The sequence below is a fragment of the Apteryx rowi genome, unplaced genomic scaffold, assembly GCF_003343035.1.
Source record: "Apteryx rowi isolate R43461 unplaced genomic scaffold, aptRow1 scaffold_6, whole genome shotgun sequence".
In the NCBI taxonomy this organism is placed as follows: domain Eukaryota; kingdom Metazoa; phylum Chordata; class Aves; order Apterygiformes; family Apterygidae; genus Apteryx; species Apteryx rowi.
This window is the reverse complement of record NW_020450871.1, coordinates 2,543,955-2,559,501: the sequence shown is the minus strand read 5'-3', so window position 1 is coordinate 2,559,501 and position 15,547 is coordinate 2,543,955. Positions and strand designations below refer to the sequence as shown.

The 15,547-nt window shown below is 53.2% G+C and overlaps 1 protein-coding gene across 1 annotated transcript in view; it reads right to left on the bottom strand.

Moving 5' to 3' along the window:
- Positions 1 to 15,547, bottom strand: part of TNRC18 (trinucleotide repeat containing 18) — a 59,052-nt gene that overhangs the window by 19,984 nt on the left and 23,521 nt on the right. The window contains exons 4-15 of the mRNA XM_026083285.1: positions 14,850 to 14,952; positions 14,197 to 14,402; positions 13,838 to 13,984; positions 12,794 to 12,978; positions 11,728 to 12,151; positions 10,261 to 11,208; positions 9,436 to 9,611; positions 8,352 to 8,488; positions 7,783 to 7,911; positions 5,691 to 5,865; positions 4,255 to 4,618; positions 894 to 1,181 (exon numbers count right to left, since the gene is read on the bottom strand). Coding sequence (XP_025939070.1) covers positions 894 to 1,181; positions 4,255 to 4,618; positions 5,691 to 5,865; positions 7,783 to 7,911; positions 8,352 to 8,488; positions 9,436 to 9,611; positions 10,261 to 11,208; positions 11,728 to 12,151; positions 12,794 to 12,978; positions 13,838 to 13,984; positions 14,197 to 14,402; positions 14,850 to 14,952 — 3,282 coding nt within the window. The remainder of the gene's footprint in view (positions 1 to 893; positions 1,182 to 4,254; positions 4,619 to 5,690; positions 5,866 to 7,782; positions 7,912 to 8,351; positions 8,489 to 9,435; positions 9,612 to 10,260; positions 11,209 to 11,727; positions 12,152 to 12,793; positions 12,979 to 13,837; positions 13,985 to 14,196; positions 14,403 to 14,849; positions 14,953 to 15,547) is intronic.

Genomic DNA, 15,547 nt, shown 5'->3' with positions numbered 1-15,547 from the left:
AACAGAACAAAAAAACCCCAAAATTAAGAGAGTGAGGGGGCGGGGGAGAGAGAGGCCTAGGCTTTAATCTTGACAAAGGCAGCGAAGGACAGTTGCTAGCAGGGATATTTGAATAATAGAGAATACCCAAGACTAGGTTAATTCCAGTTCTACTCGTGGGGAGTGGGAGCAGGAAGGGGATGCAGAGCAGGATGGAGTGAAGCGGCAACCTACTCGCCTAATAAGAGACACAGCAAGAGAGACAAGGTACACAGGTTTAGTTAAAAATGCACTCGGTATGTTTAATAAAGCTTGGTATACCAAATCGCAGTACAAACATCAAGTCACACGGCCACACGACAGTATCCCGGTATTTAAAAAAAAAAAAAAAAAGGAGGAAAATAAACAACAAAATAAAAAGCTCCTTCCAAACCTCTACAAAGGCCCACGCCAAAATAAAATAATAAAAATAATAAAAATAATAAAATAATAAAAATAGTAAGAATAATAAAAATAATTAATAAAAAAATAAGTATAATAAAATAATAATGTGGTGGTGGTGGCAGCAAGGAAGAAAGTGAGGGGAAAAACTGAAGGGAGGAAGGGAAACAGGAAAGCAGGGGGAGAGGTGGACACTAAAACCCAGTCGATATAAAAGCTCTCAAAGAGCCAGCCGGTAATAATATCACAATGATACAGGTACAAAAAGGATAAAAAATAAAAGCCGGGCTGATAAAGCAGGCTACGCTGCCAAGAACAAAGATGGCCGCCCTCGCTCCGACCATCAAAATGGCTGACCCGGCCCGCCAGGCCCCTGGCTCGCCCTGGCCGCCCCGGGCCCGCCCGCTCGCGCGCGCCGCCCCCGACACGGGAGAGGGGCGCGCCGGGGGTCGCGTTTGCTATAAGCTAGTAACCTTGATCGAACGAGTCCTCCGAGGAGTCGCTGAAGGAAGATCCCGCCTCRGCCTCCCGCAGCAGCAAGCAAAAGGGCTGCTTCCGGCCCGCGGCCGGCTTCGTCTTGAGAGTCCGCCCGGCCGAGAGCCCGCGGGCGGCCGCCTTGAGGCTGCCGGCCGCCTTGCCGCCCTTCCTGGCCGCCGCGCTGTAGAGACCGGGCGGCCTGGGCTTGGAGCCGGACGGGGACTGCGCCGGCCACTCGTCCCTCAGCGATCCCTCCTCCTCCTCCTCCTCCTCCGAGTCCGTATCTGCGGTCAGAGCGGGGGGAAGAGCGTTAAAGCAGCCAATGGGGGTGGTTTTTTGGGGGATACTGCGGTGCGTTTGGTGGCAGAGCCGCTTTCAACCGGGATGGGGAGGCGGCCGAGGGGGGCTGCACGCCACGGGTGTCCCCCCCTCTGGCACGGCAGGAGCCAAAAAATACAGAAATAGGTGTTTTCCAGGGCTCTGCCAACATTCTTCTCTCGGTTAGAAATAAGCACTCTCCACCTAGGCCAGGCGACTGCCGTCCTCCCTCATTTTAAGGTAGGATTCAAGGGGTGTTTTAGGCTTAAGAATGGAGAACTGAGGTAGGAGCTGCCGTGAGGAAGATGCCCATCGAAAGCGTAGCGAYGCCAACGGCTGGGCCATTGATTTGYGTTACTCTTAACTATGGTTACACTAAAATACTCTGACCTAACCCCCCTTTTATACATGAATCGCTCTCCCGAAGGGTTTTTGCCGCGGGCAGCCAGACAAGCGCAAGGATAGCATGAGTGACATCTGCTAAGCAGGCAACGCATCTAACTCCGAACAAACGGCCCTGGACGTTGTCGGGAGCGAGGCCTTTGATGGGTGCAATAAAGAAAGGTTCACCAAGAAGTAGCGGAGACCAAGTCAATCCTCGGTCCTTGAGCTGAGGATTTCCTAAGCTGACAATCCCCGCAGGTGCTGAGAAGTTATCCAGTGGTTCCCTCCCGAGTCRGAGGAGTGGAACAAAAAGTATATGGTACCCACAGATCCAGTAAAAGTGAGTATGAACGGTTACACCCCAGCTCATGAATGCACCGTTAACACCACAGTGCTACAGGCATTACAGTGGGGACCGCAGCGGCTCGTGAGCAGCAGCAGATGCTCTCCAATGTCGGTCCAGGTCAGGCACCGCCCTCCACTTCTCTCGCATTGGTTTTGGAAAGGGAGGAACGAGTGGCRGCAGTTTAGGAGGCCCAAAGCCCAAATCCACAAATGACCTGGGGCACTTAATTTCTGTTAAAATCAGCAGGAATCATTCAGCCCGCTCTGTGGATCTATGCCAAAGATTTTCAAGGACTCCAGCTAAAAAGTCACAAGGTTAGGATGAGGCGTAAGGATTTGGCACTAGTCCCACTTCTTCTCCTCCACAGGAAGAAGCCTACCAGTCATGGAGATGCTGCCATATGCTCAACCTGCCCTCCCAAATCCATCATGCTTGGATGATCAAACGACTGGCTAAAGCCCTTCCTTCGCTTGAAGTTGTACACAGTTGAAAAGCCTGGTACCAATGCTGAGCCATTTCACAGAGTAAGTTCTTCAGTAAGGATTATCTTCCTGCACTGAGGGGCACATTCCTACACTGCTCAAGGTAGACTTGTTGGAGGGATGGTGGGGTTCAGACAACAGCTCCTTTAGATCTGGGAGGCAGTTTTTGGTCTTGAAACCACAGCACCAAGAGCRTGTGCACTGCAAAAACTTTCTGTGCCAAGAGCCAAGGCTTTCAGCTGCAACGCTGGCTTGTGCCTCCTCTCTACCCACAGCCCTGCTCCCCTCCCCAGAAGCTACAGAGCTCCCAGTTTAGGGGCCATAGGGCTGTTCCTGGATGAGAAACACATTCAAGAGCAGAACAGATGGATGGTTTGTACATCACCGCCAGCCAAAGGTTGAATGATGTGTTCAAGTCCAGTAGACACAATGGCTCTTATTTTGCCAAGTAAATGGCTAATTTCACGCCAAACATTTGTTCAGTTGGAAAATCACTAGCTCATCATCCTCCCCATTAGTGAAGTTTCTAAACTGGTGTCGCATGGGGACATACATTTGTTATACTCGCAAATACCCCGCAAGTGTTTCAACATGGGACTTATGTAGCTGCAAGCAAAGGAAAAGATACGGATTTAAGTGAGGTAAGACAATTAAACAACGAAGCCTCAGATCATAAACTCCAAGTCCCTAACACATTCTATGCCCCATCATCTGCCTGAACCATTAAAGGCTAAGTCATCTGTTTTTCCTAGCATCCTCTTTGCTCTCCCAGGGATGAAGGGCAGCACACACAGCACATTTATGTGCTATTGTTTGAGCAGACGCTCCTCTCCACTGTCCCAATAACAGCATCTCATCATCACCCCAAGTCATGAGCTCTGGAAACAGGTCACCCATGGCAGGGCTACACCAGGCACACTCAGACTGTCAGCCAATGAAGGCCGCATTGGCACAGCCRGCACCAAAGGACATTCACTACCATGCTTTCTTAAATACATTTAGCACCCGATACCCAGAAGGCTTCTACCACAGATGGAGATCACAATGTAATGGCCTCCTTCTCATATCACAAGTTGACTGCTTAGTCCTACCACCTGCCCAACATTATCTGCAATTCAGATTTTTCCTTCCTTAATAGGGGTCGCTAACTCTGCTTGGTTCCCAAATCCAGGATCCTCCACCTTGGGTGCACTTGGAGTTCAGAAGGGAGGACTATGGCAATTAGTACACAGGATGCTGGCGTGGAGATGAACCCCAATGAGACAGATGGGAAGGCTGAGCATAGCGAACTAGGAACCAAACCGTAAGAAACCAAAGCCAGATACTGAAGAAGGCCAGGAGGATGCTTGTAAATGTCAGTGCCTCCTGGCAGGCTTTGTCTTCTCTAGCTGTCTCCATGGCATGATCCTAYGGCTAATCCTACCCAAGTCACCAAGGGCCTCGAAAATCAACTACAAAACACCTCTGGAGCAGAGGCTCCGAGTTCTCTTCTGGCAGGTAGATGGAGAGTGTTTACTCTCACTGAAAGCAAGGACGTGGGTCAACTTCATTTTTAAAACATTTTTCCTCACTGACCATCAGTACAACACAGGCCAGGAAGAGACACGCTAATGTCAGCTGTCTCTCAGACAGCGATTTGGGTGGACCCTGGGCAACATGCACTCACCCCAAAGACACTCCAGCATTGATTAGTTGGGGAGGAGATCCTTTTGTCACAGAGCAAAACCAGACCCATCTCCAAGACCCCTTCCAAGGGGCCAGAAACCCCTGCCACAAGCCCCCATGACAGATCGCGCCATAAGAAGAGATAAATGAGAGGTTACTTACTATAGGAGTAGCTGCTAACTTCAGATATTGCTGGTGAATGGGAAACCTTGAGCTGATTTTTGACTTTTAACCCCACCTCCATCTTCTTCATTTTGGCAGCCACTTTGTTTTTACCTTCCTTGGAGGTTTTAAGCGACAGGCCCAGGTTCTTGGCCAGATTCTTCTTCTCCTCCTTGCTCGGCAGAACCTCATGGGGTGGGAGGTACCTGCTGCCACCTCCGCTCGTTTTTGGCTTCCCCCCAGAGCTGTCGGCAAACTTGAAGGGGGATTTGAGCTTGTCTTGTTTGGTGAGCGACAAGGCCTTGTCGAGCTTGCTGGCCAGCTGCTCCTGATCTGAGGGCACCTTCTTCTTCTTGAGCTTTAACTGCCGAGGGGAAAGGAAGGGACAGTGGTGAATACAGAGCAGATATTGTGGCAGACCCTATGGATTTGACAAGCTCTGATTTCAGTCTCTCGTGCATGCCAATTAGTAAGGTCTTGAAAGGAAGGACTTAACCCCCAAGGCTGCCATAACCAGCCAAGGCACTGGGGAGGAAAAGGAGGGAGAAGCCAGCGAGCCAGCACAGCTTCACCCCTGTCGAGCATTACAAGATTAACTTAGAAAAATTTTCTTCCAAAAGAAATATATCCACAGAACAACACGTTCTTGAGGGATTTTTTTTCTCATCACCTTCTGGATTTTAGGATATGTTTGGGCCAGTTTCGCAAGCTTTTCTCTAAATCACAAGGATTAAAAGTCTTCTTTATCCCAAAACCCCAACCAAATAAATAAAGATTTCCACATAATCAACCAGCTCCAGGGGCTGGATGCCAAAAAGAGCCAAATATGTCTCAGCAAGAGCATCAGGACGACTGTGTTATACACAGGGCTGTTACACTCTTCCGTATTTTCTTGATCCTTCARTAAGGCAAATATACTTTACATGTGCTACAACTAGATAACAGCAGCTCTAACACAGTACTTTGCCTGCATGAATCCRGGATTTCATCATTAGCTTAAAGGTYTAGTAAATATCTCATTGCTTTGACAGGAGCAGAAGAAAACCCTGCATTTAAAATAGCAAGGTTGCACTCCCTTTCCTCCCTCACCTCGGAAAGTCAGTCCCACTCTGTTCTCTCAACAGTCAAAGGAGTAAGGCAAGCACTGAGCTGGATTCAGAGCTAGCACATCACTGCGATGCTCTGGCTGGCTTGAAGGTATTTGCCTCTCTCTGCTGCCTACCAAAGCGGTCCAACCTCTGTAAGCCAATGCTAGCCTTTGCACGCACCCCTCCACAGCACAGCGAGCCCTCCCGTGAGGAGCTTCTAGACACACGAGGACTGACAGCAAAGGCTCTGAGGTCTGGAGGAGTTATCCAATGCAATCCAACASCAGCAAAGCAGGGAAGAGATCTGCTTTCTGCCCGCAGCTCTGCATCCCCCATGAGGGCACTGACCTCGTTTGAGAAGCTGGGAGTCACATCGTGCTCTTCCCAGCTCTGGTTTCTCCCTTTCATCTTGCCACTGCTGCTCTCCACATCGTCATCCTCCTCCGGGAGGGCCCCTTTGTGCCTCTTCTTCATACCCTCACCAGTCTCAGAGTCTTCGGAAAGCAACAAGGACTTGCTCAGTCTGCAAGCCAAGCACAGGATGAGTCAAGGTGGGGGGCTTTCCTCCCTGTGATCCCCACCAAGCTCAAAAGGGAGGTTMAATGCCTCCTAGGGTAGCAGGGATCCTCAACGGGAGTCAAGTCCATTTTGGAGTGACAGCCGTTTGGACAAGCTGAGGGTCTGACCCTTGTTTTCCACTGAATGGGAGAGCCAACAAGCCCTTCTTTTGCACACTCTCAGCTATCAGCATAGACGAGGTTAGCTGAAACCAGAGACCTGCAAGGTGGCCTCCGAAAGGAAGTAGTTGGTGTCTTGAGAAAAAGCCACCGAAAAGTGCCCAATTTGTTACAGAGCAGTAAGGGGAAGAACGGACAGCTGAGCTGAKCCTGTAGGTCTTTTTCTGCCTCTGCTTTCATGGACTCTTTAGGTGCTAAGGGAGATTCCCAGGCCCCAGGGAGGTGCTGCACCACCTGGACTCTTGCTCTGGTCGCTTGGGTATGAGCAAGGAGGTGGTGACCCAGCAGAGCTGAAAGGAACCAGCACGCAGGGTGGCTGGGAGGGGACAAGGGCACTGGGGGGACTGGTTCACACAAAGGACAGCAATCYGCCTTACGAGCCTGGCCCTTCTGTAAGAGATGTTTGCAGTCTGCATCTTTGGTCTCTCTCCAGGATTTAGGGGGAAAGRAGAGGGTAAATAAATAAATAAAAATAAATAAATAAAGTAGGTGAGACTAGAAGCACATTTTTCGCTGCTCCCCAGCAGTGTCCAGCAACTAGCTGATGGATCAACACCTCAAGACCTCTACCAAGCCTCCATTAAATGYTTTCATATGCCATCTCCTTCATGCTAAGCCTGCTGGCCCAGATCAGACKACCACTATGAAGCTGCTGACACAGGGCAGCCTCCTCAGTTTCCAAGTGCTTTCCCTCCCCTCCATCCTCTCTGCTGACCTCAGCAGACAGCTGAACCAACACCTCAGGTCCTTCACGCTGGCTGAGGGTGCATCTCCGTCTCCCACGCCAGGTTGCTCTAGCATTCCCACGACACGGGGACGTGCACATACAACACATGCACGCACACATGCACAATTACAGCCGCCTCTCAATGCCTCCAGCCTTTCCAGGCATCCAAATCAGAGAAGCAAAATACAGAGCCACCGAGAGGACAGATTTTTAGAAGCATGTGGTCAGTGGGAGCTGGGGACCTGAATCTAATTTGTGGTCTTGAAAGGACATTTACAAAAACACGTAACACATAGGRAGGCAGCTTAGAGGTGCCTTCCCTTTGGAGAGACTTGGCCATCTATGGATGGTTATATGGCCAACTGTGTTGTGATCCAGGCATCCAAACAAGAGCAGCTGGACTTGCAAAAAAGAAAAAAGCAGAAGAGAGAATGATCCAGACCCTTGATAAAGAGAGATCAGGCCAAGCCAACTCCCACTGATTAAGAGAACAGGAGAAGACAGCAGAAACACAGCAGAAAGGCCCTAAAAAAGTAGTTAACCTGAAACAGCTCTGTCCTTCCAATTTGTGACATCGGCTTCCTTGCAATTAGCTTTACAGTGCCCACTTGCGCTACCTGCTCTCCCGAACGCACACCAAGAGACGCTCCCTGACACCGAGAGCTCGCCTGTAGGTCTCTGCCCAGCCAGCTGCTCTGTAAAACCTCACCAGTGCTCAACTCAGCCTGCCCTACCTGCGCCCAACACCACAGACATGTGCTCTACCAGTGGGGAGGGAGGAGGCTGGCACCGTATTCCCACTGCAAGGACACACTCATGTYAAATACACACGCTTCCACAACACCACGGCTGCCAGAGACCGGCCTGCCAACACAACGCCACGGCGGGCCCCCGCTGCATCCGAGTTGCTCTCCCCAAGCAGGACCCTGGGCAGCGACCCTGCCATTTTCCCATCTTCCCCAAATTCCAGCCTTACTTTCCACTCTTGCTGTCACTCTTCCCTCTCTCCTTAATGGGCGACAGAGCGCTTGATCCAAGTTTCCTCTTCCTGGGCCTTCCAGGGCCTCTTCTCGCCAAGCTTCTACTTTTCTCGTCATGCTTTTCCCTTTAAAAAAACCACACGCTTCACTGTTAACCAAGGCAACAAAAAAAGCAAAGAAAAAAAAAACAAAATCAAATTTTGCAACCAAAAAGCAAAACAAACAGGAAAAAAAATAAGGCAAATAAATCCAAAAGGAAGAAAAAGGGGAAAAATTAAAAGAAAGCAAGCAAGAATGGGAGCCAACCCAGAACCTTCGCCTGTCACCAAACTGCTAAACTGAGCTGCTGAAGCCAAGGCTGTCTCTAATACGGTCTCCCAGCTGCATTCACCAGTCATCAGGTTGTCGTGTCACATAGCCTAGGAGTGTGTTGTGCAAAGCTCTGGTGGGCCATATTGGGAGGAGAAGAGAGGAGACAGGGAGGGATGGTGTCTCTCCTGGACCAAGAGGCAGTGGAAGAGCCTGGCTGGAAAGAAAAAGACCAAGCAAACGGCCTGCGACTTACTCAGAGTCCCTGCGTCGTTGAAGCTTCACTAGCTCCCGCTGCTTCTCCTTGTACCGCCGCTGCAGCTCTGCCAGCCTCATCCTGTAGTCCAGCTCCATCGCATCCATGTTCTCAATGGCTGATTTGATGGAGTACAGCTGGGGTGGGGAGGCAAGACAAGCACAGAGGGTCAGAGCATGTCCAGGCCTCTGCCTAGATTAGGATGGTGCACGCAGGGGTGCTCCTGTCCTTGCAAAGGCCTGGTGAATGGGCTCCAACTCTGCACGCAGATAGGGAGGACACAGGCCTGCTCCCGGACAGCTACAATCAGCAAATCTGGGGGGTGGCTGGGTCAGGGACTGCAGCACGGAGCAGTGGGGAGTAAAGATGGGAGTTAGCAATGGGTGGATGGAGCAGTACCTATAGCTTGACTCTCATCCTGCAGCTCAGATGCAAACTAGGCAGTGAAATCCCTCCACACTTGCAGTTGGGACAGAGCACCCTCACCCACATCGAGCACAGCCCTAAGGCGGTACCCGAGCAAAACCAGCCAAGCAAAGATGTTCTGTGGTTTAGGGATAGGATGGTATGAGGTTTGAGAGTGAACAACTCGGGGAAATGACCTGCAGAATAAAATTAACCCACAAAGTCTCTTCTCCCTTACTTAAAAACTCAGATCAAAATATTCYCAGTCTTGAAACCTCTCCTTGCTGGGTACAAAAGAATTTGCCAGTCTCTCCCTGTAGAGAAGAACTGAGAACTAAAAACAAGCAAAAAAAMCCCTCCCGCCACTATCTTTATTTATCCCCTCTGCCAAAGCAGTAACATATGAGTTCCTGCTGGCTTTGTATTACAAACACCACTTCTAGGGCTGYGGCGGATCCTGCTGAGATCAGTGGTGCTGATTCGCAAACAAAGGAAGAAGCAAAATCACACCACATTGACTCCTCCTGCTCAGCTACAAATGCAGAGAGAAGCAATGTCTCACTTTGCCGAATGCAAAAGGGCAACACAAGCCGGGTGGTAAACTGTGGCTGGAAGAGTGAGCTGTGGTGAGCAGAGGCACCACGGCTTTTCAAGCTCAGCCACACGAAGAGCTRCTTACAGGTTCATCTTTCTTCTGCATCCAGCTGTACTTTTTGTTAGGATTCAGCTCTCGAGGCAGCCGGATGGTTTTCAGACTTTCCATAAAGGGGGTGGAAAGTACTTCCATGAGCATGTGGGTGCTGGCAGCCAGCAAACTCTCCAGCGTTGGCCGGACAGGGAAACTCTCTGGACCTGCTGGAAAGGACAGAAAAAAGGCTATAGAGGTTCACCCTCCAAGACTGCCTCTCCAAGGGGCACAAGGAGAGGCTGACAACCTGTTCTGGGCCATGGCAGCTGAGCTAGCCTCCCTGCTGCCTTTGAGGCCCACCTGAGATTTCCCCTTGTATCCTGCCATGGTGCAACTGGCAGATCCCCCAACGTCCTGCGTTGGGAAGTTACTGGAAGGTGAGATCTTTTCAAGATCTGCCAAGCTCTTATTGGAAAGCATCATCTGGAGCTACTGGGGCCTCTTGTGCCAAACCCTGACAGACTCTGGACTCAGTGCCTGCCAGAGGGGTGTTAACTTGGCAGAACTAGACAAGTGGGCCTTCGTTTCCGCTCTGCATACCACAAACTGTCTAGACATGGAGAGAACCTTTGGAAGGGGAAAGCAGTCCAGAAGCCACACACATCTCAACCTACTGCAGCAAAAAYCCTGCTCCAACGCTATCCGAAGTCTAGCGACTCTTGCAGTTCAGGGCATTGCTCCTTGCTGCCCAGCTGAGGCTGCGAGACACCCCAGCTGGGCCTCTGTTCCTCTGCCCAGTTAGAGAGGGCGAGGGGGCTGTACACAGGGAGACCCAACTTAGCCCAAGGCTGACCAGACTGTGCACTYGCAACTTACTTTGCATTTCTTGCTTCCGCTTCTCCAGCTCCATCTCTGCAATTTCACTCAGCAAAGTGATCCCTTGCAGGAAGGAGTGCTCCAAAGCCTGGTCAGGTAACACCTCCATCTTCACCTGGGACGGAGTGACACTGGCAGCAGTCAGCAAGGAACAAGCCTGAGGCATCTCTGTGGCAGCCACCAAAGCGTTCATCCCAGCCAGCGGGTCGCCTGGTTTGATGTCCAGAGCTGGGATTTGGCAAGAGATCRCCTCGTCTGTGTAGGAAGGGATCTCTGGCCCCCGCTCCCCCTCCTCGGGGGGCAGGCTGGGAAACTCCCTCCCCCGGGGCACATCACCACTCTGCAGATCCATGGATACAGAGGCCTCCTCCTGCTGGGCCGTCAAGTCCATTTCAGGTGGCTCGCTCTCTGCGTGCACGAGCGAGCCATCGTAGTCCATGTGCATGGAGCAGGTTTCTGCTCCACTTCCAGCCTCTGCCTGGGCCTCTGCTTCTGCCGGGCAGGTCACAACCTGGTAAGGGGGTGGGCAGCTCTGGAGGTCTTCCTGGTCCTGCTCCATAGCACCCAGGGCTTCACCTTGATGCAACAGGAGATTGCAATTGTCCACATTCTGCRCTGGGACGGCTGTGGAGGCGGTGATATTCAGAGTCCCCATGTCCTGCTCACACATGCCTTCTTGACTTTCCTCCATCTGCACCTCTGATTTCACCCTCTCTTCCAAGGACTCCTCTTCTGCTGCTGCTTGGATGGGCTCTAGCATTTTGGACGGAGAAAGGTGGATGGGCTTGACCTCTGGAGAAAGCTCCATGTGCTCAGAGCCTTCAGCAGGCAGTGGGACATCAGGAGCCAGGCCGTCCGCATCGGATGCTGCGGTGGGCTGGAGGAGGTAGGGATAGTGTCTTCCAAAGGAGGGAGGCAGGGACTGGAATGGGTATCCCGGGGGAATCTCTGCAAGACATAGAAGGGACAGGCCGTATAATGGCTGGGTCTCCAAGGCACCTTCTCTCTCACTAAGGCATAGGGATGGCTTCCCTTTGTTTCCATCATCCCTCAACTCTTCCCCTCCTCAAGTAGCAGCTGCTTTGAGCACCTTTCTCCTGGTTAAGATGCCACCCTCTTCCTCAGGCAGCAGCACCCAAGAGGTCCCTTCTGCACGTTTCCAACACTCTCCTGTCACAAGAGGGGGATTTGCTTCCTGCATCCTTCTCCCACCAAGACTTCAGCCCTGGAGGAACTGACCCAGGCTCAGCCCATAGGAAGAAGAGAGCCCACAGCCCCAGGTGCCCCTGTGACCCAGACAYTGACCCCAGCCCACCACATCTCCTCCTGGTCCTTGCCTCTCCCCTGCCTTTTAGAGGAGCTACATGGTTTTCTCTAGGGGAAGGGTTGAAAGCAGGAAAGAGCTGAGGAGAAAAAGGGAGCCAGGCACAAACACAACGGGACTCTGCCAAAGCAGGGCTCTCTTACCTGGGAACAAGGCCTGAAAGGGACCGGCAGCCTCTTTTTCCAGCTCCAGGTCTTTCTTCTCCACAGTCTCGGGCGCCTCTTCCTTTGGAGGGATGGCAGGGGCAGGGGGTGGAGAGGCGGGGGGTGGGCTGGAAGGATGGGAGCTGGGGGTGGCGGGGTAGGAGTAGGCTGGCTGCGAAGGTGGCTCCTCCATCTTTTGGATCACCTCAGCTTTGAGCACAGACACGGGTGAGGCCCTGGGAGAGAGGGGAGGTGGACTCACAGCCTTGCTGTAGGACGTGGAGGCGCTGGGAGACAGCACAGGTGGCTTTCGGTGCACCAGTCCCGGGGCAGAGGAGGAAAGGCCTGATTTGGCACTGTCCAGGCTCCGTTTCGTCACCTTCTCTTCCATGTCTGCACGCTGCTCGTTTGCCTTCAACCTCTCCTGCGGCAAGAACAGAGCAAAACTCAGCACAATGACTCTGCCCGCTCCTGGAAAGCAACGTGGGCCCACCACCAAATGAAACCAAAATACAGTCTTATCAGATACAGGCTGGAATAAAACACGTGCCTCCCAGTGCAACACCGTTTTAAGGTCTATCTGATGGAGAGGCACACTGGCCTTGAACTAACACTTCCTACGCAAGGAGCATGCCAGGACAGAGGAGGGTTAAAGCATTCACAGCTAGAAAAGGCTCCAGGCCTGGGGCTCCAGAACCCAGGGCCATTGCTGCCAGCATCTCAGATGTTTCTCGGAGACACTACGAGAGGTTTGTTTGGAGGTGACCAGGGACAAAACCACTCAACTAAACAGAGATGTTCCTATGGAAGGAATCAAGGCCACACTGCTGCTGGGCAGCTCCTCTGACTGCACTGCTCAGTGGCACCACACCAAACCTTTCCAAAACCTACCCCCAGCCCAGAAGGACACACCAAACACCCCAGACTGCAGGGACCAGGGCTGGACTGCCCAGTGCGTCCCTACCCTTGAGACACACTTGCAACACCATCAGGGCTGCTTTTCCCCATCAGACGCCCCAACTTCAGGTTCATTTCACCTCCAAGCCAGGAGCTCCTGAGAACATACCACGAGCTGGGCGCTCCTCTGGAGCTCCATGGCGTGGGCCGCTTGCTGCTGCAGGATGTACAGCTCATGCTGCCGCAGCAGCTGCTGATGGGAGAGGAGCTGGAGCTGGTGAGCGTGCTGCAGGGAGCTCCTGGTCGGGGGGTACATTGCAGGCCACAGTGGGGGTGCCCGGTCCATCAGCTCCGCTGGGGAATGAGCAGAGGCACAGTCAGGGAGGCACAAGGTCAGGGGTGGCTGGAGGATTCAGGATCCCTTACTGCGAGTGTCCCTACCAGGGTGGGGGGGATGCCATACATCTCACTATGAAGAAATGCAACCAGAAATGCAGAGGGGGAAGCGCAATCTCTGCCCCCTAGCAGCCTCACTCCCACCCTCACGTGGGCCCTGAGGCCACCTGACTTGCTTTGCTCTCTAGGCACCCTTGCCTTGACTGTCCCAGGCTGATCACAAGAGCAGATCCTCCTAACCAGGAACCCAAACGCTACAGAGTCCTTCAGGGGATGAAAAGCCGCTGCTGAGGGCTACACATTTCCATCTCCAAAATGCACCTAACAAGAGCCCAGTTCACTCCCACCCTAAAGCTGTGGCTTCTGGTCCCCAGAGGTATTTAAGTTCTTAACTAGCCACCTCCAAAGTCTTTTTTCCCCACAGCTGTCAGAGCAGTCCTCAGGCAAGCAATAGCCTGCAAAACCCTCCCCTGCTTTGGCAGCAGCATCTTCAGAAGCAATGGGGTACAGTCCATGGAGACAGTACGACGTGGCTCCAAGCAGCTGGAAAACAACCCCCACACTTCCCCACTGTGTGTCCCAACACACAACCCATCTACCATTCTCATTCTTCATTAGGTCCATGAGCACTTTGTTTCAAGGTGAAGCAGAAGGGAATTGTCCCTCCGGGACACCAGTGCTGCCTGCTGTGAAGGCTTCAGGCTCATGCGTTGTTCGAGGTCCCATGCGTACCTGGCCTGCTCAGACAGAGCCCACCTCGCTCCCTCCCACCAGCATGGCACACCACAAAGGACCTGCGACATGCTCATGTCCTTACCGAAGTGCGGCAAGTGCTCGCTGGGGATCACGACAAGCTGCCCCGACTGTGGGTCTCTCGCAAACTGGTAGGCGGAAGGGAGAGCTCCCCCCATGGCAGGGGGGAAGCCTGGAGTCATGCCCTGGTGCAGGGAAGGGTGGCCAAGTCCTGGAAGAAGAAACACCACGATCACAACTCAGGGGATGCAGCACAGCTCCCGCCAGTGCAGAGGTCACGCACAGTACGACTGCTCCAAAATGCCGCCTTCCCTTTCCCCTGCGATCAGACACCAGCCTCACTGGGTGCTTAGGGATGCTTCTCCCTGGACTACATCAGCACGGATGCCCCGCGGGCTCATCGCTCCCTCCCAGCGCACTCACCGTAGGGGTGGCCAGCCAGCCACATGGAGGGGCTCCCCGTCCTGGGGAGCCAAGGGTGGGCCGCCAAGTGCGAAGCTGGGTCTGCAGACCAGCGCCCGGAGCCTGTCAAGGTCGGGCCTCCCGTCACCATGAGGTTGGAGTTCAAACCGTTCGCGGCACAGCCTGAGGGGTGTATCCGAGCAAAATCTGCCAGCTCCTTGCTCTCTCTGGACACGGGGGAGGCAAGAGAGAGAGTGAGAGATGATCTAAGGTACCGCACGGCTGGAAGAGCCTGGGGGTACGGACCAGCCTGCAGAATGAGAACATTTGCAAGTCGGGGTCAGCCACTCAAGGAGAGCAGTGGCAGAGGGTGGTTAACATCATGGCCAGAATAAAACATCCCATTTCTCCATCTCTTTGGAGGAGGCATGGATTTGCAGTAGCACGTTAGCATCGCTCTGTTGCAGATCTGGGACTGTCTGTAACCCCGTGACACCCCACTGAGAGCCCTGGCCCACCGCAGCGCTCCTCTCCACAGCAGCAAGGCTGGTGCCAGCAGCTATACCAGCACAGGCACAACCCCAGCCCCTCTCCGGACAGGCTGTCCCCAAACGTGCCTTGCAGCAGCGGGCTGCACCCTGCAGCCGGAGACCCCGTCCCCCACCGAGTCTCACCTGAGCAGCTTCTCCTGATCCCGCTCCAGCCGCCCTGCCAGGAGGTGGCTGTCCCGGTGGCGGCTCCTCTCATCTCCACAGTCATCCTCTGAGCGTCCGTGCCCTAAGAGGTAACCCAGAGCCATCAGATACGAGAACCAGCTTGGGAAATGCTGTCCCCTCAGGGCTCTGAGCACAGAGACAGGGTACCCTGGGACCCAGCACACCCAAACGCTACCATCCCCAAGACTGTAGCAGTTTGAAACCCTAAATGATAGGGCAGGGCTCTACCCTTGGCTACATGATCAAGATACCCTCGCTAAGGGGGGCTCCTGGAAGCGCCCAGCTGTGCGCCGTTTTGAGGTCTCTCTACTCCCCAGGTCAGGTCAGTCCCCCAGGATGGGAGAGCCCGGCCTGTGAGTAACGGGACCAACTGGACCAATTTGCCTAAGGACAGTGGTGGATTTCCCATCTCTCTCCGAAGGAGATTAGGCCCAGCTTAATCCCTGCATCAAGCCTCACAGTCCTGCTCAGCACATCTTGCAGGGGTGAGATTTTAGCTGTGTTACTAAAGAGGTTCCTTCTGGTCTTAAAAACCAGTCCACGAGCACTGGGTACGCCCCGAAGCCCTGCTCTTCGGCAACAGGCCATGGCACCTCCACGGACCCCTCACCAACACAGCACCCTCGGCCCTGCAGTTCACCCGTTTGCAGGAACCT